Source organism: Mustela erminea, chromosome 1 (assembly GCF_009829155.1).
Source record: "Mustela erminea isolate mMusErm1 chromosome 1, mMusErm1.Pri, whole genome shotgun sequence".
Classification (NCBI taxonomy): Eukaryota; Metazoa; Chordata; class Mammalia; order Carnivora; family Mustelidae; genus Mustela; species Mustela erminea.
This window is the reverse complement of record NC_045614.1, coordinates 103,468,964-103,492,675: the sequence shown is the minus strand read 5'-3', so window position 1 is coordinate 103,492,675 and position 23,712 is coordinate 103,468,964. Positions and strand designations below refer to the sequence as shown.

Genomic DNA, 23,712 nt, shown 5'->3' with positions numbered 1-23,712 from the left:
GACCTCCGACTCTGTCCTTGACCTCCGCCCCACAGTAAGCACACTGGGTCGATTCTAGGGGCTGAGATAGGTACCAGCAGATCGCAGACCTGGAGGAATCTCAACCAGACGAGGCTGAGAAGCAATCGGACAGAGCCAACGTCTGCACCCTTGTCCTGAAGTACAGGACTCTGTGGAAATGAGATTGGGGAGGGCTTCTGGGGGATCTCAGCAGTTGAAGCAAAATGAATAATGAAAGAAACCATGTTATGTTTTGTTTTTTATGATTTTATTTATCAGAGCAAGCACAAGCAGGGGGAGCAGCAGAGGGAGAAGGAGAAGCAGACACCTCGCTGAGCAGGGAGCCCCATGTTGGACTGGATCCCAGGATCCCAGGATCATGACCTGAGCTGAAGGCAGATGCTTAACTGACTGAGCCACCCAGGCATCCCTATGTTTGTTTTTTCATGTTGTCTTCACAACAGCTCTGAGGTAGGTACTATTGTTAACTTCATTTTTGTCATGAACAAGTGACAGCAAGGATTTGAAACTGGGCCTAGGACTCCAAAGAGGGTTTTAACCTTTATATTATAAGCATATCCGGCCAAGGAAGCAATGTGAGCAGAGGCACTGGGGTGAGAAGGCAGGGCAGAAGGGGTTAACTACAGAAGGACATGATGTTTCTGGAGCGCCAAGTTCTGCACCCACAGGGGTGAGAGTGGGGCTGGTGGGGACTGGTGGGCCTTGTAAGCCATTACCAGTTGGTAAAGCATGCCACTCCTGATTGTGGGGTTGTGAGTTCAGTGAGTTTGAGCCCCACTTTGGGTGTAGAAATGATAGGGAAGAAGGGAGGGAGGGGGGCAGGAAAGAAGTGAGGAAAGAAAATTAGTATCACTTAGTGAAGGGGTGAAGAAGGAAGATGACCCCTGGATTTCTGGACTGAATAACTGGGCAAACGGTCATTCCCTCCCTGCTGTAGGGGATGAGGGCAGGGCTGGTTTTCGGGAAAGTGATGAGTTCTGGTTGGCTTCCCTGTGTTTGATGTGGGAGCAGAAGCCTAACAGGCAGTGGCTCCAGGATCCAGGCTCCAGGGTCAGACAGACTGGGTCCAGCGCCTACCTTCATGAACCTACTAGTTCTGTCTCATTGGGCAAGAAACTTGATTTCTTTAAACCTGTTAATTCATCCATAAGATAGCAACAGTAATAGAATTTTAGGGTTGGGATAAAATGAGAATAAAAGGAGACAATGTGCGGTGTCTGGGACAAAATACATATCGAAAAATGGCAACTCTCTTATCATTGTTATTATTTATTATCAGTAAATCTGAAGCTCAGAGAAGAAGCAATTTCAGAAGTCATCAAATGGAAGTTGAAACCAGGAGAGTAAATGAGATGATCCAAAAAGAGTGTAGAGGCTGAGAAGGGTAGAAGTTGAACACCAGGAGCCCTGGCATTTCAGGGGTAGACAGAGGAAGAACAGCATAAAAACAAATGGTTATAGAAGAAGGAGGAAAGCCACCAGAGCTTGGTGCCGAGGAAGCCATATGTAGGAGCCACACAGCTGACTGATCCTCTGTCTTCTTCCTTCTCCCTAACAGAACCTGATGTTGTCAGGGTCAGCATGTTGTGGATTCTGTGTGTCTCAGAGAAGGTAGCCCACAGCCCCAGCTCGAAACCAGCAGCACAGTTGCCCCTGGTTATCCCATTGCCCTTGCCAGTGAAGGTTTATGAAGGGTATTTGATCCCTTTCTGGTCAATGGGGCCTGGTGGAAAGTCTGTTGAGGAGCTTCTGGAAGATTTCTTTGATTTTAAAAAAAAATTGCCCATGAAGACGACAACCACAAGGAGATATCATTTCACACTCACTAAGATGACTAGAATCGAAGTCAGATAACATCACATGTTGGCCAGGATTTGGAGAATTTAGAACCCTTATGCATTGCTGATGGGACCGTAAAAAGGAAGAGACGCTTGGAAAACAATCTTGCAGTTCCTCAAACAATTAAACGTAGGGTTACCATATGACCCAGCATAGGTATAATACCTAGGAAAATGAAAAAATTAGGTCCCACAGAAACTTACACACAGATATTTATAGTGGCGTTATTTGTAATAGACAAAAGGTGGAAACAACTCAAATGTTCATTGACAGATGAATGGATACACAAAGTATGCTATATACAAGCAGTGGAATTGTATATGGCCGTAAAAGCAGATAAGTACTGACACAGACTATAGCATGAATGAACTCTGAAAACATCATTTTAAGTGAGAGAAGCAAACCACAAAAGGCCACATACTGTATGATTCTAGTCATATGAAAGTCCAGAATAGGGAAATCTGGGAGATAGGGAAATTGGGAGAGAAAGTAGGTAGCACTTGCTTAGGGCTGAGGTGGTGGTGGGAGAATGGGAGATGATTGAATCAGTGGTATGCATTTTCTTCTTGAGGTGACCAGAATGTTCTAAAATTGACCAGAGGTGGGGCGCCTGGGTGGCTCAGTGGGTTGAGCCTCTGCCTTCGGCTCAGGTCATGATGTCAGGGTTCTGGGATCAAGCCCCGCATCGGGCTTTCTGCTCAGCAGGGAGCCTTCTTCTCCCCCTCTCTCTGCTTGCCTCTCTGCCTCCTTGTGAGCTCCCTCTCTGTCAAATGATAAAAATGTTTAAAAAAAAAAAGATTAAAATTGGCCGGAGGCAATGGTCACACAAATATGTGAAGATACTAAAGCTATTGAGTTGAACACTTTAAAAAAATATATTTTATCTATTTATGTGAGGAAGAGAGAGAGAGGAGAAGGACAAGCAGATTCTGTGCTGAGTACAGAGCCCCATGTGGGACTCACTCCCACAACCCTAACATCAGGACCTGAGCCAAAATCAAGAGTCAGAGGCTTACTGGACCAGCCACCCAGGCACCCCTGAATTGAACACTTTAATTGAGTGAATGAATTACTATATTCACTATATCTGAATAAACTGTTGCAAAAGAAGCAACAATAAAAGTGATACACGAGGAATCTATAGACTTCTCTCAGTGTTGTCATGTCTGGATGGAATGGCTGAGACAAACTGTCTTGCTACCAGCCTGAGGACCATGTCCACACAAAGAGGCAGAAATCACAAGGGTCACTGGAAAGTAGCAAAGGAGCCCCACTGGCACCAAGCTTTGGTGGTCTTGTCATATGATGTAATGAATTGTTAAAGCCTGTGTGAATCAAAGTTTTTGTTGTTGATATTGTCTCCAAACAACTGGAATCACCATGGGATTTAATATAGGGAAGTAGTTGCTTATGAACCTTGGGAGCTTCTGAATGGTCAAGATCTTGACTTCTAGAACACTGCAAGACTGACCTCCATAGGAGCTGCTGCCTCTGTGGCTCTGTTAGGAGAAGGCGACACAGGAGGCCAGCCCCGGAACTGCTGACTTCCAGAGCACAGTGCTGTGTTTGCGATGCAAGGGTTGGGCAGCCTAGGCCAAACCACCCCAGCTGCCTGCCAGCACCCACACAGCTGGTGAATTAACAAGGAACACTACATCAAAAAACTTATCCATCAGGGCACCGGGGTGGCTCACTCGGTTAAGGGTCTGCCTTCAGCTCAGATCATGATCCTAAGGTCCTGGAATGGAGCCCTGAGTCAGGCTTCCTGCTAGGCAGGGAGTCTGCTGCTCCCTCTCCCTCTGCCTGCCGCTTCCACTGCTTGTGCTCTCTCTCTCTCCCTCTCTTTCTCTGTCAGGTAAATAAATAAAATCTTTTAAAAAAGAGAGAAAGGAATAAAACTTACCCATCGCCTTGACCTTACTTGCCAGAAGAAAAACAAAAGGAGGAAGGAAAGCTTTTACTTGGCTTCTACGTCCCAGATGTCTCCCTTCTAATGACCAACTTTTCTGCTCCTTATTTCTGCTTCCATCTCAGACCTTCTCTCCCGCATCATTTTTCCTTCTGCCTAATATATATATTATGAACTTTGGAATGTTCTGAGGGTCTGCTTGTGGAGATCTTTCAGTTTTTATTTGCCAGAAAATATCCTTGTTTTGCCAAAAAGTTTTGGACGTGGAAGGTAGACTGCTAGTTATTGTCTTCATTTTCTTTTTTTTCCCCATGCATGTATGTATGTCTGTCTGTTCTTGTGGGAGGCAGGGGAGCATGTGTCTGGACCCTTTCATGGTTCTCCTTCCCCCACAGGGTGGACCCAATTGTGGGCTGGGACCTGGGGCCCAGAAGGTCCTGAAGAAGGGTGACGAGGGGCCCTTCAATGTGGAGGCACTGGATGAAATCAGAATGAGACGCAGGGTCAAGATGGAAAAGCAGGTGAGTGCAGGATGGTTTCGCTGGTGTGGTAAAGCTCGGGGACTGAGAAGCTCTAGAAGGCTGTGGGGACAAGCACGGGAGGGGTTTGGGGAGGCTGTGCTGCTCAGAGCCATGGCCCAGAGCATCCGCTACCCAGGAGACCTACGCAAAGCCCAGGTGTCCCCTGCTGCCAGTGCCAAGTTACTTTCTCTTAGCGTAAGAAAGTCCTCATCCTTGAGGGCTTGCTACCTACAGCCACCTCTGGTACCAAATGACCAGAGTTCGGTATGAGAAATAGAAGCCAGCAGAAAAGGAATTTATATACAGGAACTAAAAATTGTGGGGGCATTGGGAGAAGGAGTTGTCATTTGGGCCTCCAGGGGAGACTCTGAACCCCCAGAAGTAACTCATGAGAGGGACCACCACCATGCATGTGACAGTCGGGCAGGTGTAAAGGCTCCCTTAGAACTCAGTCATATTTAGTTGCTGAGAATCAGGACACCACGCTAACTGCAGCGGTGTTTCTGTCCCTGCAAAGCTGGGGACAGACACTGGAAAGCTGCTGCAGGAAAAACTCCATATCCCCATAACCTTGTTTGCCCAGAGAAGACAAGGCCAACTGCAGAAATATGCTTGTCTCACATCTGCTTTCCTGGTTCTTTTTTTTTTTTTTTTTTTTTTTTAAAGATTTTATTTATCTATTAGAGAGTAAGCAAGTGAGCAGAGGGAGAGGGAGAAGCAGGCTCCCCGCTGAGCGGGCAGCCTGACATGACAGGGGGACTTGATCCCGACACCCCAGGATCATCACTCGAGCCAAAGGCAGATGCTTAACCAACTGAACCACCCAGGCACCCCTGCTTTCTCTATTCTTAAAACCTAATTTGTATAACCGAACTTCCAGGGGATCTACAAAAGGCAGCTTTTTGTTTGCCTGCCTTTTGTGGTGTAGGAAGACACTGCAGAAGGTGACGGGAATTGCGAATTGCGGAAGGGCTCCCTGTTGTCAAATGGCATATGCAAGGTGGGGGCCTGAAGTGGTCATTGGGTCTGACAGTTGGAAAAGCAAGGAGGCTCTTGAGGGCTGTGTCAGCGCAGTGGAGATGGGCAGAGCCAATAAGACATGAGGAGCGAATTCAGCGAACATGGATGTTTTAAGGAATCCTTTGCAGGGCCACTGAGAGAGGGATAGCGGATTGAGGGCGGCTCAACTTCAGAGAGAGTTTGGGTTAGTTGTTTTTCTAGGAATGGTGGAGAATCAAACATGTTTATGATGAAGGGAAGGTGCCATCTGAAGAGAACGGAGGGAGCAGGGATGGAGAGATTGTGGCTGGTACGAGGGGGCGCTTACAACATGTGGAAAGATGCTCATGATACTTTGCTAAGCGACAGAAGCATATAAAACAAACACTGTGCGGTTCCTGTCCTCTTTTTCTAAAAATTATTTTTTATTCACATATAATGTATTATTAGCCCCAGGGGTACAGGTCTGTGAATCGCCAGGTTTACACACTTCACAGCAGTCACCATAGCACATACCCTCCCCAGTGCCATCACCCAGCAACCCTATCCCTACCCCACCCACCCTGCAACCCTCACTTTGTTTGGTGAGATTAAGAGTCTCTTATGGTTTGTCTCCCTCCCGATCCCATCTTGTTTCATTTTTTCCTTCCCTACCCCTCAAACCCCCGCCCTATCTCTCAGATTCCTCATATCAGAGAGATCATAAGATAATTGCCTTTCCTCTTTAAAAGTATACTAGAGGCACTAAAAGGCCTCACTGAATTGTCAAACAGCCCCCAGAGAGACCAAACTCAATCCCATGGTTGCTAGCCGCAGCTCTGAGAAGTAGCCGTGGGTGTGGGCAGAGCCGGTGAGTAGAGGTCGGCTTCTGCCATCCCAGCCAGTCCCTCTCTTACCTTGTCCCTACTCTGGCTTGTTCTGTAGGCCTCATGTTCAGGTCATTATCCCAAAGGTCCCCTGATCACCCACTGTCCCGTACATTGAGGAGCAGCCTCCCGGCAGTTCTAGAAACAGCTTCAGAGGCCTTGACATGGCATCTTCCCATCCCATCTACCTTCAGTAATTGTGAAGACACCCAAATTTCCCGTAGGCGTTTGGGGACCACATCCTGAAAAAGCACCACTGTGACTGCAACACGGTCCTCTCACGTTTCCTGTTTCCTCTCAGATAATGACCACAAGATTCTCTGACCAAGGCTGACTCCTGAGTGCATGACTTCCTTGAAAACTACCTGACATAGTTTAAACTAACTTAGCTTTTCACAACCCCCATCTTATCTCTCAGCATGCTTATTTCTTATGCCAACCCTTCTCTCTACAAATAAATGTGAAATAATAATTCATATATAATCTATCTGATGTCATTATTGTATATGCATTCTGAGTCTGGGACCATTTCTAATCATTATCGGCCCCAGGCTTGGGTGGTTCTTTTGTTCTTGTGGGAGGGGTAGTACCTGATCATGTGAATTCAGGCTAAAAAGCTAGACTGAAGGTAGGCTCGTGGTCACACCTTCTCTGGGGGGAACCTGTGCCCTCCCTAATCTGATTAGCATTAGATTCCAAGAAAGGCAGTTCTTCTTGCATTCCTTTGTATTATTTGTACAAAACCTATTATAATAAATATAATAATATGTGGGCTGAACAAAAGATAAGGAATGCTAAGTCACCAGAGCAGGGGCCTAGAGAGGCCTGCAGAGCCTTGAAGCCAGACCTGGACTCGGGACATATGCAGAACTGAGTGCATATGAGCATGGGTTTTTGTGATCTCTCAGAACCGGCAGGATGGAAGATAAATCCTAAAGCCCACGAGAGAGAAGCCTGACAGGAGACTCTCTCTAAAAACGGGGACTCCAGAGGACTACATTCTCAGTATAAAAGGGACCTAGAAATAAACTGTTCCATCCCCAGAGGACTGTAAGAGAACTGCCTTCTTTGGATCTCGAGGCTCATCGAATCAGGGTGCAGGTAGGGCAATCTGTTTCTGGGATTGTAACCACAAACCTGCCCTCATATAGATTTTTAGCCTGAATTCACATGATTAGGCACTTGCTTCTCTGAAAACAGAAACAAAACCCTGTAGCCAATAATATGATCAAAATTGGTCCCAGACTTGTGATGCCCCCAGGTACCTGACAGAAGCAAGTATAAATCCTTTTCAGTGGAATTCAGAAATTTGCCTTCATCCCTGGCCTCAAATAATTCCCACAGGTTATATCCAAGGAGTAAATGAAAGAAAATAATTTAGTAAATATAGAAGTAAACAGGGCATGATGAGTAAGAACCAGCAGAAACAAGACAGCAGATTCAGACCTAAAAAACTTTAGATGTTGAAATTATCAGATCTAGTATAACAAATAAATATGCTTAATGTAACATAAAAATAAAAGAGCCTTGATAATATGACAAAAGAGAAACAAATGTGGAAAAAAATCGAACAACTCATAGGAAAGAAAAATATAAAATTGAAAGGTAAAACTCAATAGTTTTTTTTTTAAAGATTTTATTTATTTATTTGACAGACAGAGATCACAAGTAGGTAGAGGGGCAGGCAGAGAGAGAGAGGAGGAAGCAGGCTCCCCGCCAAGCAGAGAGCTCAATGTGGGGCTCGATCCCAGGACCATGGGATCATGACCTGAGCCGAAGGCAAAGGCTTTAACACACTGAGCCACCCAGGTGCCCCTCAATAGGTTTTTTTTAAGAAAAAGATTTTATTTATTTGAGAGAAGGGAGAGAGCATGTGCACGAGTTGGGGGAAGAGCAGAGGTGGAGAGAGAAGCAGACTCCCCGCTAAACAGGGAGCCGGAGGCAGAGGTAGATCCCAGGACCCTTAACCATCTGAGCCACCCAGGCACTTCTCAGTAGGTTTAACAGCTGGTTAAATACAGCTGAAAGGATGATTAGGGATGTGGAAGATAGAGCAGAAGAAATTAGTTGAAAGACCAGACAGACAAAGATATAGAAAATACAAAAGTAGAAGTTAAAATGACATGGAAGATAGACCAACAAGGTCTACCATACATTTAATCATACTTCCAGAGGGAGAATAAAGAAAGAAGAAAAAAGAGGTAATATTTGGAAAAAATAAAAAAAGGAAGATTACTATCTATAGATGGAAAAGGACCCTTATCCACAAAGTCAAGAAGCCAAAAACGTTTTCAATTATGCTAAAAAGAAATGCACACCCAGGGGTGCCTGGGTGGCTCAGTGGGTTAAAACCTATGCCTTCAGTTCAGGTCATGATCTCAGGGTCCTCGGATTGAGCCCCATATCGGGCTCCCTGGGATCCTGCTTCCTCCTCTCTCTCTGCCTGCCTCTCTGCCTACTTGTGATCTCAGTCTGTCAAATAAATAAATAAATACTTTTTAAAAAGAAGAAATGCACACCCTGAATCGTAACGTAGTGAAAGCACAGAACATAATGTATTAAATATTACAGTACTGGCCACCACCGGCAGCCCCCAGGGCGCCCCATCCCTGGAGGAATTGCTATCAAAAGGCGATGCCAAGAACACTGAGGAGGAGCTAGAGGAAGCCCTTTTGGAGAGATTGTGGAGACTATCAGAGATGTTCCCAGAAAGTCTCCCATCTGGGGCTGGAGCCCCTTTTGATCTCTCTGTCTTTGTGGCTCAGCAACCAGATATTCCATGGCAGCCCTATGGGTTGGGATACCTCCTTCACGATCCCCGTTCTCCCTCTTGTTCTTGAGACGGAGAAGTTGCAAATGGAGAAGCAGAAGCTACAGCAGTGGCAAATACTTTGTAGGGCCTCACATAGGGTTCTCAGGAGGCATGCCAAGGGCTCGACCTCCAATTCCTGGAAAGATCTAGATTGTTACTCTGTGACTTGTCTTGGTGGAACAAGTTTGAAAATTCAACAGTGTTGGAACTGTTGATTATTTGGAGTCGTCTTCTTCCTTTTTCTTTTTTTAAATGCTGGTACATTGATCTCTCTACACATGCCATGGAGAATTCTCCCCAGTGTCTCCCGGAGACTCTCAACTTGCAGCTGTGCCCTCCACACTGTCCCATTTCTTCTGCCTTCACTCTGATACCAGAGTGCAGCAATGTGGATGGTTATGCCAGCTCTGGCCATTCCACCCCTTTTGCCAAAACCCTCGTGATGGGAAAATCTCCTCACTCTCCCACTGAGGCATAGGGACTGATGCTCCTGGGAAGTATGTGCCGCTGGCCATTTTTATGTTTGAGCATGGAGATGTTGAGAAGGGACATACACATGGTATGAAATAAAGAAGGCATTACAACTATAGTTGAAAAGCAGCTGCTGTGAATTTCTGTGTTGGAAAGGAGGAAGGGCTGGCAACAGCTTTAACCACAGGGTGGGGACCATGGAGGACAGAGCAGGAGCTCATTTTCTTGCCCATTTTGGCTACTAGAGACCTGTGTGTGTGTGCATATGTCTAAAACAGAAAAAAGGGCTCAGTTTTTGTGTTTATTTATTTATTTTTTTAATTTATTAATTTATTTATTTATTTGACAGAGAGAGATCACAAGTAGGCAGAGAGGCAGGCAGAGAGAGAGAGAGGAGGAAGCAGGCTCCCCACCGAACAGAGAGCCTGATGCGGAGCTCCATCCCAGGACCCTGGGATCATAGACCCGAGCCGAAGGCAGAGGCCTTAACCCACTGAGCCACCCAGGTGCCCCTCGGTTTTTGTGTTTAAATATTAAAAGTGATTCCAACAGAAAAAATTTAAAAATAAATATTAAAATGTTATACTAGTAAATACTAAATAACAGAAAGCTCATGTAAGTATATTAATATCAGAGAAAATATTTTAGGGACAAAAAATGAGAGATAAATAGATAACTGTATAGGGATGCCTGGGTGGCTCAGTCAGTTAAACATCTGATTCTTGATTTCAATTTAGGTTGTGATCTCAGTGTTGTGAGATCGAGCCCCATGGGCTTCATGCTCAGTGGGGAGTCTGCTTGAGAGTCTTCATCTCCCTTGTCTCTCCCACCCCCCCCCAACATGCACTCTTTCTCTAAAATAAATAAATCTTTAAGAAAAGGTTAGGGGCACCTGGTTGGCTCAGTGGGTTAAGCCTCTGCCTTCGGCTCAGGTCATGGTCTCAGGGGCCTGGGATCGAGCCCCGCGTTGGGCTCTCTGCTCAGCAGGGAGCCTGCTTCCTCCTCTCTCTCTGCCTGCCTCTCTGCCTACTTGTGATCTCTCTCTCTCTCTGTCAAATAAATAAATAAAATCTTTTTTAAAAAGATACATTAAAAAAAATAACTGTATAATGATAAAATGTTCAATTTTCCAATAAGGTACAACAGTTCTAAACTTTTATAAAAACAATGACATAGCTTTAAAAATGAGCTAAAATGACAAAATCACAAGGAAAATTAGAAAAGCTCACTACCGCATTGGCTCTTTCAACACACATTTCTGTGATGTGTAGAATAAGCCGTGGAAAATTATTAAGGATATAAAAGGTTTGAGCAACACAAGAAACTTGATCTAAAGAACAGGTGTGGAACTCTGTCTCCAGTAACTAGAGGATATATAGTGTTCTCCAGCATCCATGAAATGTCTGCAAAAATGGACCCTTACATACTAAATGTTAGAGGTGGGGAGGGATGAATAGGCAGCGCACAAAGGATGTTTAGGGCAGTGAAAATGCTCTCTACAATACTATAATGGTGGATACGTCATCATACATTTGTTCAAACCTATAGAATATTCAACATCAAGAGTGAACTGTGATGTAAACTGAGGACTTCAGGTGACGACAATGACAAGGTGGGTCCATCAGTCATAACAAATGTTTCGCTCTGGTGGGGAATGTTGATAATGCAGGGGGTGCTATGCATGTGTTGGGGGAGGGGGATATATGGGAAACCTCTATAACCTTCCTCTCAATTTTGCAGTGAACATAACACTGCTATAAAAAATAAATTAAAAAAAAAATAAATTTTTGATAAAAAATTAAATTCTTCAACCATGAAGCATTAATCAAAGGAGAAATTACAATGAAATTTTTACCAACAAGGGTCCTTGGGGTCTCTGAGCAATAGAAATTTATTAGAGGCCAAAAGGAAGTTCCAGGCAAGGCTGTTATGGGGGTTTATGCTCCAGCACCAGGAAGACAGCACAAAGGAAAGTGTTCTTCTGCCAGCTCTCCAGACAAAAGCAGGGGGAAGTTCTTAAAGAGATTGTGACAGGAAAGGAGTGACATCTGAGTGTGCAGGGTGAGGAGAGACACAGGAAGTCGTGTGTGCAGACACAGTGAATAGGACATGCTTCCTTAGGCATTGGATGTCTCATTAATATGAGATATGAGGTTTTAGTATTCTAATGAGGGGAAAGGTCAGTGACAGGCCAGCGCTGGGGTCCACCCTAGCACAGACTAGTTTGAACCCTTCCTTTTATAGGCATCCTACTTTGCATTATTGCAAGATATGCTAGTCAAGAGGCAGAGGGTTTCCACTATCAAGGAACACTAGATTTCCTGGGCAGGACTAAGGGGATCCCAGTAGAGTCCCTGCTCTGTCTCAGGATTAGAAAATCTTGATAACCAAAGGTGATGAAAATATGGAAATATTATATAGTATAGCTTGTGGGATGCAAGTAATACAGTATTTATTTTTTTAACAAGATTTTATTTATTTATTTATTTCAGAGAGAAACAGTGAGAGAGAACACAAGAGGAGAGAAGGTCAGAGGGAGAAGCAGACTCTCCGTGGCGCTGGGAGCCCGATGTGGGACTTGATCCCAGGACTCCGGGATCATGACCTGAGCTGAAGGCAGTTGCTTAACCAACTGAGCCACCCAGGAGCCCTTAACACAGTATTTAAAGAAAAATGTATTATCTTAAATATTTCTCATAGAAAAGGGGTTCAAAAATTAATGAGCTGAAAAGTTAAAGGCTCAAAATGAATGAGCTAAGCATCCATATCAAACGGTTTAAAATAAAACAGCAAAAAAAAAAAAAGTAAGCAGAATGAAAAAATAAAGATAAAAAAAATTAGGGTGCCTGGGTGGCTCAGTCGTTAAGCATCTGCCTTTGGCTCAGGTCATGATCTCAGGGTCCCAGGATTGAACTCTGCATCAGACTCCCTGCTCAGTGGGAAGCCTGCTTCTCCTTCTCCCACTCCCCCTGCTTGTGTTCCCTCTCTTCTGTCTGTCAAATAAATAAATAAAATCTTTAAAAAAAAGAAAAAATTACTTTTTTAAAACAAGGTTTTATTTTTTTATTTGACACAGGGAGAGAGAGATCGCAAGTAGGCAGAGAGGTAGGCAGAGAGGGAGGAGGAAGCAGGCTCCCCGCCGAGCAGAGAGCCCGATGTGGGGCTCGATCCCAGGACCCTGAGATCATGACCTGAGCTGAAGGCAGAGACTTTAAACCACTGAGCCACCCAGATGCCCCAAAAAAGAAAAATTAATTTAAAGGGAGATGAAAGGAAAAAAAAAAAAAGAGAAACAAAACCAGAAGTCCATTTTTCAAAAAGATTCATAAAGTTGACAAAATGTTGGTGAAAAGGATCAAGAAACAAAAAGAAAGCATAAGAAACCAACATTATAGGAATAGAAATGAGTTAAGAATTCAAGCCACAGATTGGAAAAGGGTATTTCTCATGCAGTCAATATAAAGAATATATAAAGAATTCCAACACATAGTAAGAAAAAATGGTCAGAAGGAATTCCATGGAAGCACCAAAAGTGTTCCACAAGCATTTGAAAAAGTGTTGGACCACTTTTGTGATCAGGGAAATGCATGTAAATAGCCCCAAGATTCACAGAATCAAGCTGTTAGACAATCCCAAGCATATTGAAGCAGTGGGTACTGTAACGTCTGCTGGCTGGTGGGACCTCTGAGGACCGCTGGCCATTGTTTAATGAAGTTAAAAGTATGCATGCCCAAGACCCAGGGATCCCATTTCTAGGTATGTAGTTCAGAGAAGTCTTGTATAAGAGTATATTTATAGCAGCATGCTTAGGAATAGAAAAATGTGTCAACACCTGGAGATGCTCTTGCAGATAAAAACAGCCCAAAGGGTAAATTAATTTTAGTATACCCACCCAGTGGAATACCACAGAGCAATGAGGATGGACTGCAGCTGCTGGGAACAGCATGAATCCCCCCACTAGAATCTTGAGTAAAAGACACAAGTCACTGGTAGGTTACATGAAGAATTATTGCATTGATCCAAAATTCAAACACAGAGGGGCATCTGGGTGGCACATTCGGTTACGTGTCCCTCTCTGGGTTTCAGCTCAGGGTGTGAGCTCGGGTGGTGAGATGGAGGCCCTCGTCGGGCTCCACACTTAGTGTGGAGTCTGCTTGAGACTCTATCCCTCTGCCCCTACCCCTACTCTCTCTCTCAAATAAATAAATAAATAAATCTTTTATTTTTAAAAAAAGATTTTATTATTTATTTATTTGTCAGAGAGAGAGAGAGAGAGAAAGTGTGAGAGTAAGCATAAGCCAGGGGAGAAGCAGATGCCCCACTGAGCAGGGAGTGCAGGACTCGATACCAGGACACTGGGGTCATGACCTGAGCTGAAAGCAGATGCTCAACTGACTGAGCCACCCAGGTGCCCCAAACAAATCTTTAAGTAAAATAAATAATAAAATTCAAATACGGTTATAAACCCCAGATTATTTAGGGGGTGGTCAGTTTTTTGTGTCAGCTTGACAAAGTGATAGTCCCCAGTTAATCAAACACCTGCTGCTGTTGAAGGTATGTTGTAGGTGTGATGACAGTCCACCATCAGCTGACTTTAAATAAGGGAGGTTATTTTAGATAACCTGTGTAGACCTGACAGAATCAGCGGAAAGGTCTTTAGAATGAACCAAGGTGTTCCTGAATAAGAAATTTCTCTCTGTGGCCTGCAGCTTCTCCTGCCCCAGAGAGACCTGCCCTTCCTGATGCCCTAGAGATTTCAGATTTGCCTAGCCAGCTCCCCAAATGCATAACCCAATTCCTTGAGATTGATCTTAATGTATATCTTCTCTATATACATTATATACTTAATATATATATATATATATATATCTGCCTGAACGATACAGACAAATACAGACTTTATTTACCGCAAGTGGTTCTAGAGGAACAGAATCTCCTGACTTTCATGAATAGAGGTTTTGTGTTTTCTGGAATTGGTTCTCTAGACTGATTAGATTTAAAGGCACTAATGACTCTATTTCGAGTGATAAAGAGGGCACTGGTAGTCCATGGAGTGACGTGGCATTAGAGATATCCCAGAAGGTTTTGGGTGACCGTGTATGTGATGTCTTTGCTGAGCTTCCAATTCCCAGCTCAAGGTCTTCAAAAAATGACCTTTGTGTGCCCCGAAAGAGACCCTTCTCTCCTGTTATTTGCAGGGCTGAAATGGCCGAAAACCAAACCCATAATCTCATCCTGTGAACTGTTCAATTACAATGCACTTTGAATCCCAGCCTGGAAGGAAAGTTAAAGTGAGGGCATGTGAGCTGGCAGAGGGGCAAACCCCTGGACAGACCAGTTCAGCCACTGAGAGGCAAGTGGTGGTGAGACAGGAAAGGAATTGATTTCAGGAAGGCCAATATGGGAAGACACTGGACTCTGCAGGTGGGTGGTAAAGGTCAGGTCTATCATTGTCTTGGGGTCACTCACATGGGGCTTGCTGGCTCAGGGCCATCCTTATTGCTTGAAGGGGTAGGTTTGGTCCTCCCTCCCCTCCTCCCTGGGGTGCTTTGCTGGCAGGGTCTTTTGCCCAAGTTAAGAGATAAGCTGGAGGGCACCTGGGTGGCTCAGTTGGTTTAGTGACTGCCTTCAGCTGGGGTCATGATCCCAGAGTCCGGCATCTGGCTGCCTGCTCCATGGGGAGTCTGCTTCTCCCTCTGACTTTCTCCTCTCTCATGCTCTCTCTCACTGTTTCTCTCACAAATAAATAAATAAAATCTAAAAAAAAAAAAAAAAGGTAAGCTGGAAAGAAGGATAAATGAAGATGTGGTCCATATATACAATGGAATATTTTTCAGCCATTAGAAGCGAAGAATGCCTACCGTTTGCATCAACAGGGGTGGAACTGGAGGGGATTATGCTAAGTGAAGTAAGTCAAGCAGAGAAAGACAATTATCATATGGCTTTACTCATATGTGGAACATAAGAAATAGCATGGAGGATCATAGGGGAAGGGAAGGAAATCCAAAAGGGGAGAAATCAGAGAGGGAGATGAACCATGAGAGACTGCAGATCCCGAGAAACAATCTGGGCATTTCAGCAGGGAGGGGGTGGGGAGATGGGGTAACAGGGTGATGGGTATTAAGGAGGGCACGTGTTGTGATGAGCATTGGGTGTTATATGCAACTAATGAATTGCTGAACACTGCATCAAAAACTAATTATGTACTATAGGGGGGCTAACTGAACATAATAAAAAAAAAAGAAGAATTTGATCAGTGATGAAGTACAGGCTAAGGTCAAAACAGAGGAAACTGAAGTTCTTTTTCGGGCATTGCCTGGGGCAGAATGGAATCCTTGCTTGCATCCCAGCACCAAGCTTGGCCTCAACTTCTCTCTAAAAGTCGGGATACTCGTTCACTGGCTCTGGAGAAAAGGATCTGTATAATTCAGTCCAAAAGCTGGAGCAGAGACTGCAAAAGTTATCTTTCAAACTCCTCGAGGTGTTAGTAAGGATTAAGAGGCTCCTTGTCAGTCTCTACTAGATTCCTGTTCTGGTGCTTTCCTCTCTCTCCTCTCCTCTGTGAAGACATATTCCACCTGAGAACAATGGCTGTTGAAGGTCAGGCTTTAAAACATCAAAGTCAGGGGCGCCTGGGTGGCTCAGTGGGTTAAGCCGCTGCCTTCGGCTCAGGTCATGATCTCAGGGTCCTGGGATCGAGTCCCGCGTCGGGCTCTCTGCTCAGCAGGGAGCCTGCTTCCCTATCTCTCTCTGCCTGCCTCTCTGCCTACTTGTAATTTCTCTCTGTCAAATTAATAAATAAAATCTTTAAAAAAAAATAAAATAAAATCTCAAAGTCAGGGGTGAGGGGGCGCCTGGGATTGAGTTCTTCGTAGGGCTCTCTGCTCATCGGGGAGCCTGCTTCCTCCTCTCTCTCTGCCTACATGTGATCTCTGTCAAATAAATAAATAAAATCTTTAAAATAAAATATCAAATTCGGAAAAACAGTCACCACGTGTATCCTTGGAGGAGAATCAAACTTGTGTTTCTGTGTACCTGAGATGATACGAGGGTGCTGATGTCTGAGAAGGAGGTCCTTCATGCCACCGGCTGAGAGTCCTACTGACTTTTGAGTCGGGAGAGTAAAAATCCCCACAAGGAGGAAGTGTGTTCGCGTGCTCAGGCTGCTGTCCCAGAACTCCACAGACTGGGTGGCTTAAGAAACAACAGAAATTTATTCCTCACATTTCTGGAGGCTGCAAGTCCAAGGTCAAGGCGCTGGCATGCTGAGAGCCCTCTTCCTGGCACAGAGCCACTCTCCCATTGTGTCATCTCAGTCTGTGGGGTCTCTTTTATAAGAACCCTAATCCCCATTCATGAGCGCTCCACCCTAAAGGCCTCACCTGTCTCACACCATCACATCAATCATTAGGATTTCAACACCTTAGTGAGGTGGGGCGCACACAGCCAGACCATAGCTGTAAGTTCTCATCACCTTCCAAAGGTAACTTTCAGGGTGTGTGAAGGTTGGAGGGAGTGACTGGAGACCGTGGGGTCAAATGTCATTTATTTTTGCAGGGAAATGGATGGAATGCATTGAGGTTGCAAAGTTTCTCAGAAGAGCAAGAGGCAGGCTGCCATGGTTGCCTATAGACAGGAGCTGGTGAACAGAACGGGGCGGTGAGACCCGTATTTGGAGGCCACCCTAAATCCTATCTGCAGATGTCATACTTAGACACTTAGCAAATACAGTCGGCAAGTAACCAGGTCACTCAACAGAGGCCTTAAGTTTCCCTATATGTAAAATGGAGACAGTAAAGAATGCCTGGGTGGCTCAGTTGGTTAAGTGTCTGCCTTCAGTTCAAGTCATGATCCCAGGGTCCAGGGATCGAGTCCCGCATCAGGCTCCCCACTCAGCAGGGAGTCTGCTTCTCCCTCTCCTTCTACCTTCCCCCCAGCTCGCGCTCTCTCTCTCTCTCTGAATAAAATAAATAAAAATAAAATACAAAACACAAAATAAATAAAATAATTTAAAAAGTGGCTACAGTAAGACCCATGGCCCCAGACTGTAGAAAGGATGACGTGAGACAGGCACGTGAGGTTCCTGGTACTTAGTGAGCATTTGTAAACATCAGCTCTTATTGTTTGTAGACCAGTTTTGAATTTGTTCAGACAACTGAACACACCTTGTAACAACTTGTAACAAGGTGTATAATTCACCTTGTAACAACTAACAGGGGCTATCCTCAGCAGGTGCGGATCCGTGGAACCAGAATAGTGTCTGTAGCAAACTGAGAAGCCATTCCAGACATCCGCAGGATCTTGGCAGCAGTTTGATCTAAAGATGACCCTCCGTGTGCTGTGGGCCAGCCTGAGCCTTCTCCGCCTGGTGTGGTGTCTCCTGCCGCAGACAGGCTACGTACACCCAGATGAGTTCTTCCAGTCACCCGAGGTCATGGCAGGTAAGTTCCCTGCATACAGTTAAGATATGCAGCAGCAAAGTCTGGATGGTTGCTGTTTGCATACTCAGGGGGAAGGAGAATCTATGTCTTTGGGGTTGAGCAGTAAATCCATGAGCCTGTCTGGAATAAGAACTTGAAAGTGGGGATTTCACATCTCCTTCCTGACCAGCGACATTGACCTTCTGGGCAGTACTAATGAAATGCCAGCCTCTTTGATGTTTTCCTGCTTGGACCAACAGTACCGATTATTCAGAATGAAAGTTGTTTTGGGCTCCTCAGTGGAGAGATTTTAGAGTGGGGCTTCCCGGGTGCTTAGGGAAACTTATACAGGGCTGTGGTCTGAGATACTGAAACTTTTCTTTTCTGGGTTCTTCTGAGGGGTGAGGGAATCCAGGCCTGGAATGCTCACTTGTTAGAATTTATCTGCAGAGGGGTATAGAATATATCAAGAGGATGGCTGACAGGGACTATGAGGCTTTTCAGATGTTGTGGGCACATGGGTTCCTCCTCCATATGGTTCATAGTTTTGAACCTCCACATGGTTCAAAATGGCTGCTTGAGCTCCAGCCATCAAGTCTAAAATGAAGTCTTTCCAGCCACTGGAAAGGAGATGGGCATGCTTGCTCTCTCTAAGGGCATATATTTTTTAAGATTTGTTTTTTTAAGTATTCTCTACACCCAACGTAGGGCTCAAACTTACAGCCCCAAGATCAAGAGTCACATGCTCCTCCGACTGAGTAAGCCAGACACCCCTTTAAGGGCATATTTTGAATGTCACATACTTTTTGCTCATTTCCATCCCATTGGTCAGAATGTATTACATGAACACACCTAGCTGTGAAGGAAGCTGAAAAATAGTCTTTATATCTGACCAAATGCCCAAGTGAAGAGACTAAGGAAGGAAGAAAGCAATGGATACTGGGGAAACATGCAGCTGGCCCTGCCATAGGGCTCACAGCTGGATTTGTTTCTTCAGGTGAAAGGTCCAGTCTTTGCCAGTTTTTTTAACCTGAGCCAGTAAAAAACCAAAAACAGAAAAACCCAGCCAGATTGATCTGACTTTGATTTTGTTTCCTTTTCACCTTCTTCTTCTTTTTGGGGGGTGGGGGGGTGATATTTATTTTAGAGGTGGGGGAGGGGCGCAGAGAGATAGAATTTCATGCAGACTCCCTGATGAGCATGGAGCCCCAAGCGGGGCTGGATCTCAGGACCCTGAGATCATGACTTGGTCCAAAATCCAGAGTGGGATGCTTAACCTACTGAGCCACCCAGGCGCCCCTCCCTTTGGGTTATCGCCTACCTAACCGTCAGGTCCGCTGCAACATAAAGCAGTAACCGGCGTAAAACCCGCGGTCCCTAGAGTCCGGGGAGTGTGCACGGCACGCTGACGAGGGGGTGGGAACATCTTGGGGCTGCAACCCTTGTCTCTGAGCTTGGACCTGGCTCAGCTCCGCTTCTCTGTCCGCAGAGGACATCCTGGGCGTGGAGGCTGCGCGGCCTTGGGAATTTGACCCCAGCAGCTCTTGCCGCACGGTGCTCTTCCCGCTGCTGACCTCCGGCTCCGCCTTTTGGCTGCTCAGGCTCTGGGAGCAGTGGGGGCCGCGGCGGGGCCCGGTGAGTGGCTACGTGCTGCTGGTGGGGCCCCGACTCCTCCTCACCGCCCTCTCCTTTGCCCTGGACGTGGCCGTGTACCACCTGGCCCCTCTATGGGGGGCGGAGCGCTGGAACGCCCTGGTCCTGCTGTCCGGCTCCTACGTCACCCTGGTCTTCTACACGAGGACCTTCTCCAACGCCATCGAGGGACTGCTCTTTGCAGGGCTGCTGGTGGTGGTGTCCCCCAGGTTGGCGTGGAGCCCCACCCCCAGGAAGCCCGCCCCGGGCCCGTGGGGGCACAGCTGGCTGCTGGGGGGCATCATGGCTGCTGGCTTCTTCAACCGGCCCACGTTTCTGGCCTTTGCTCTGGTCCCACTCTTCCTCTGGAGCAGCCGCGGCGCGGCGCACCCCGGCTTCAAGTCGCTGGCGAAGGAAATGCTGGCGCTGCTCCCGGGAGCGAGCCTCGTGGCGGCGGTGTTCGTGGCTGTGGACAGCTGGTATTTCTCCAGTCCCTCTAGATCCAGCACCCTCGTTCTTACGCCTGCCAACTTCTTGTACTACAACCTGGATCCTCAGAACCTGGCAAGGCATGGCACACATTTGCGGCTCACTCACCTGGCCGTCAACGGTTTCCTGCTCTTTGGGATACTGCATGCCCAGGCCCTGCAGGCGGCGTGGCTACAGCTGCAAGCCTGCCGCCGGGCCTTTGCACAGATGGGCTTCCTGAGGGCTCTGGGGCACAGGAGCCTGCTCTCTGGCCCCAGGTCTTGCCTCCTGCTCCTCTACTTCACGCCTCTGGCCCTGCTTTCTGCCTTTAGCCACCAGGAGGCTAGGTTCCTGATCCCCCTCCTAGTCCCCCTAGTCCTGCTTTGTAGTCCACAGACCCAGCCTGTGCCCTGCAAGGGCCCCCTGGTCCTCTTCAATGTCCTGGGCGCCCTCTTCTTTGGCTGCTTGCACCAGGGGGGCCTAGTGCCCGGCCTGGGGCACCTGGAGCAGGTGGTTCATGCCCCCGCATCCCCCAGCCTACCCACCCACTACACACTCCTCTTCACCCACACCTACATGCCCCCCAGGCACCTTCTCCACCTCCCAGGCCTGGGCTCGCCGGTGGAGGTGGTGGACCTGGCTGGGACTGAGGACTGGGTCCTGTGCCGAGCCCTGAACAACTTCACCAGACAACCAGCCTGCCAGGTGGCTGGTGGGCCGTGGCTCTGCCGCCTCTTTGTGGTGACCCCGGGCACCGCCAGGCCTGCCATGGAGAAGTGCCACTTCCCTCTCAAGAGTGAGACGCTCCTGTTTCCCCACTTGACCCTGGAAGACCCACCAACCCTGTCTTCTCTGCTGAGTGGGGCTTGGAGGAACCATCTCAGCCTTCACATCTTGGAACTGGGGGAGAAGCCTGGCAATGTGACCAAAAAGCCACCGCCCATGAGTTGGCCATAGGTGAAGGTACCACTGCACCTTCTGTGTGGGTAGCTGGGCTGGAACAAAGCCCTGATTCTCTTCCATTCCTCTCCCTTCCAGAAGTCCCACTCCTGCCTCTCCTGTGCATAGGCTTTGGCTGCTCTGCCTTCTGGGTAAGCTGGCACCCTTCTCCCCTTGAAGACCAAAGATCTGACCAGTCACAATCCTGACACCAATTTCCCCAAAGAACCTGGTGTAACCGGTGTCTGGTGAACAGCCTCAGGTCTGTTCCTGCCCTATTCCTTCTAGCCACTGTGATATTTTGATATGTAGTAGCTAGCACCTGGTTATGAAAAGAGAGAGATCTGCGTGCAGATGGCATTCCTCTCTCAAACCTTCCAGGATGCCTTATCTCTTCCTGTCGGATAACCCTCCGGCTTCCTAGATCACCAGGAAGGAGGCAGTGGTGATGTATAGAGCAGGCAGTTCAGATTCCAGAGACCCGAGTTCTAGTCCCTGGTCTACTTGCCACTGTCTGGCTGTGTGATCTTAAGAAAGCCCCTTCCCCTCACCTCGCCTCAGTTGCCAATCTGCACAGTGGATAAAAGTGTCTCTGAGGTGTCTGCCAGCTAACACTGTGTCATGCCTTGGTCTGCAGTGCATGTCCCCCATCTAAACAAGCATATCTGTCCCAAAGCTCTTTAAGCAGCCTTGGTGTGGCGGTGTATTTAATGGCACTCTGGGGCCTGCTGTCTCCGCATGGGGTTATTACCAAAACAAGTAGTTCTAGAATTGCTCTCCTCACTCTCTTCTACTCCTGTCCCTGAGGGAGGGGGTAGGACCTTTCTGCATCTCACCCTTTAAGGAGCATTCTTCCGGATTGGGGAGCCCAGATGTTCCCCGTCCTCAGCGGGCCCTAGTGGGAATGGAGAATTAGTAGCTGTCTCCACTTGGGAGCTCTCTGGTGCTCCCAGAGACTTCTTAAATGCAGTCTGGTGGCTCACTAAGCTCAAAGCCCCCATCAGAAACCGCTTCATAGGATAGAGAGCAAACCCCATGCCCTGTGGGTGATGAAAGCTATCATCACAGCTCCAGGCACGGGCGCCCCCTCTAAGGGCACCCCTAACCAATCCACTGGGAACGTGAGGAGCTGCAGCACTCACCCTGTCCTCATTCTCCCTCCTCAAATCTCTACCACCTCCTGAAAATAAGAGGCACCCAGGCCACAGAAATCATTGAGCTGTAAGTCAATACAGAGCTGGAGACCAAACCAACACTTGACCAAGCCTGAGCATTCTTCTAGTCCTGACCTGCTGGCTAAGGTTTGGGGCAGCCCAAAGCAGCGGCCCTCCCAGTCACGCTGTTCGTGGCTGCTGCTTGTTCTTGGTGCCACACGCTCCTCCTGACTCCAACCCCAAAGACAGGCAGGGTCAGTGATATGCTAGTAAATGTTTAGCAACCATTCTTTGGGGGCACAAAAGCCCCCATGTGGAGCATTTGCCGATTTCCATGGCGTAAATACTCCCACCTGACTGATTTCAAACTACCACAATGATGCTACTGAACTCCAAGCTAAGAGGAGATGCCAGTAGACATTGGCTCCAGCAAACTACTGGACTTTTCCCTCTTTTAAATTCTGTAGTAATTGCTCTTGTGGTTTATGTTTCTATGAACCTCTCATTTGTCTTCCTATCCGTAGTGCTTAGCGTCATCTTTGGCACACAGGAAATACTTCCTCTTTTCTTTGCAGCCAAAGATGGCTTTTCTGCCCAAGTGCCATCTTGGAGACACCTGACTCCAGGGTCCCAGACTCTTCCCCCAGTTGGATCCACAATCTCAGAATTTCCTGGAGGAATTCCAGGAAATTGGTTATAACAGGCTGTGTAGATTGTTGATGGTCTGACTTCTAATAAATTTGTCCATAAAGCGTTTGTATCTAAGTTTATGCAGCATCAAGGGAGGAATCAGAATTGCCCTGCAAGATAGCAGGAGGAGTTGCTTCCCTGCTTCACTCTCTAGCAGAATTTAGGAAAGCTTGAAAAGCATGCTGGGAGATTGCCACCGGGGGTGGTGGGAAGAATCTGATGTTTCTTTAGTAATAGGCTTATGGGTGGGATGGCAAGCCGGTGACTACAATCACTGGAGTCTCCTCCAATGAAGCAGAAGTCATCTGAAATCACCTACAGCTGAACCAGAAAGGACCAAGTTTTCTCTCTCTGCTCCGACTCCCTCTACAAAAACAGAGAGAACTTAGTTCTTACCCACTTCCATGAGAAATAAACACAGCCCCCTTCTCTTGCTTTCTTTCTTTTCTTACCAAAATGACCAGTTTGTCTAGCAGCTTCATTGCTTCCTGCCCTGCTTCCCTTTTTGTCCCTGCCAGTTTGGAAAAAGACCTCCCAGTGAGTGTGCTTGCCTGTGCTGAGGGTAGGGAGTCAGGCTGGGGACAGCTAATACTCTGCTGCTGAGATCCAGAGACAAATGAGTGGGATTGAGACCAGTGTGGCAGGAAGGCCAGAGAAGGAACAAGCTCCCCAGGCTCCTCACTACCAGCCTCAAAGGAGGATCCAGAGTTGCCTCTGATCTGGGATGAGGATTTGTCCTTTAATAGGATTGGGGTGTGGAAAGGATGCCAAACCAGGACTGTGGTCATTAGGAGAGTGGGACTCCAGGCCTCAGGATTAAACAGCAGCACCTCCAATGGGATGACCAGGATAGGATATCAAGTCAGATATTACAATGTTACTTTAGCTTCTCCATTCCCACAGCAGGTCTCTCCACCCCTATCCAGCTCTTTCTCTGTACCTATCAGAAAGGCCAGGATATAAATTCTGGT

General features: G+C 46.9%; 1 protein-coding gene across 7 annotated transcripts; it reads left to right on the top strand.

Moving 5' to 3' along the window:
• Window positions 1-421: 421 nt before the first annotated feature.
• Window positions 422-23,705, top strand: PIGZ (phosphatidylinositol glycan anchor biosynthesis class Z). 7 transcript variants are annotated; one of them, XR_004284118.1, is made up of 6 exons: window positions 422-471; window positions 4,165-4,290; window positions 17,668-17,879; window positions 19,348-20,915; window positions 20,997-21,049; window positions 22,627-23,705. XR_004284118.1 is itself a non-coding variant. In XM_032337017.1 (5 exons), exons 3-4 carry the CDS (start codon window positions 17,762-17,764, stop codon window positions 20,913-20,915), a joined length of 1,686 nt encoding a protein of 561 aa, XP_032192908.1. In that variant the 5' UTR covers window positions 422-471; window positions 4,165-4,290; window positions 17,668-17,761; the 3' UTR covers window positions 20,997-23,697. The 7 variants fall into 7 exon arrangements, 6 of the variants coding, with proteins under 6 accessions (XP_032192908.1, XP_032192883.1, XP_032192891.1 ...); XM_032337017.1 differs by having other exon boundaries at window positions 20,997-23,697; XM_032336992.1 differs by adding an exon at window positions 10,987-11,050 and having other exon boundaries at window positions 17,671-17,879; window positions 19,348-23,697.
• The last annotated feature ends 7 nt before the right edge of the window (window positions 23,706-23,712 follow it).

Excerpts from the sequence above, each read along its gene's own strand:
- PIGZ (XM_032336985.1), top strand. The coding sequence starts at position 17,762 with ATGACCCTCCGTGTGCTGTGGGCCAGCCTGAGCCTTCTCCGCCTGGTG. Across the intron at positions 17,880-19,347 it reads GTCACCCGAGGTCATGGCAG|AGGACATCCTGGGCGTGGAG; the intron begins GTAAGTTCCCTG and ends CTCTGTCCGCAG.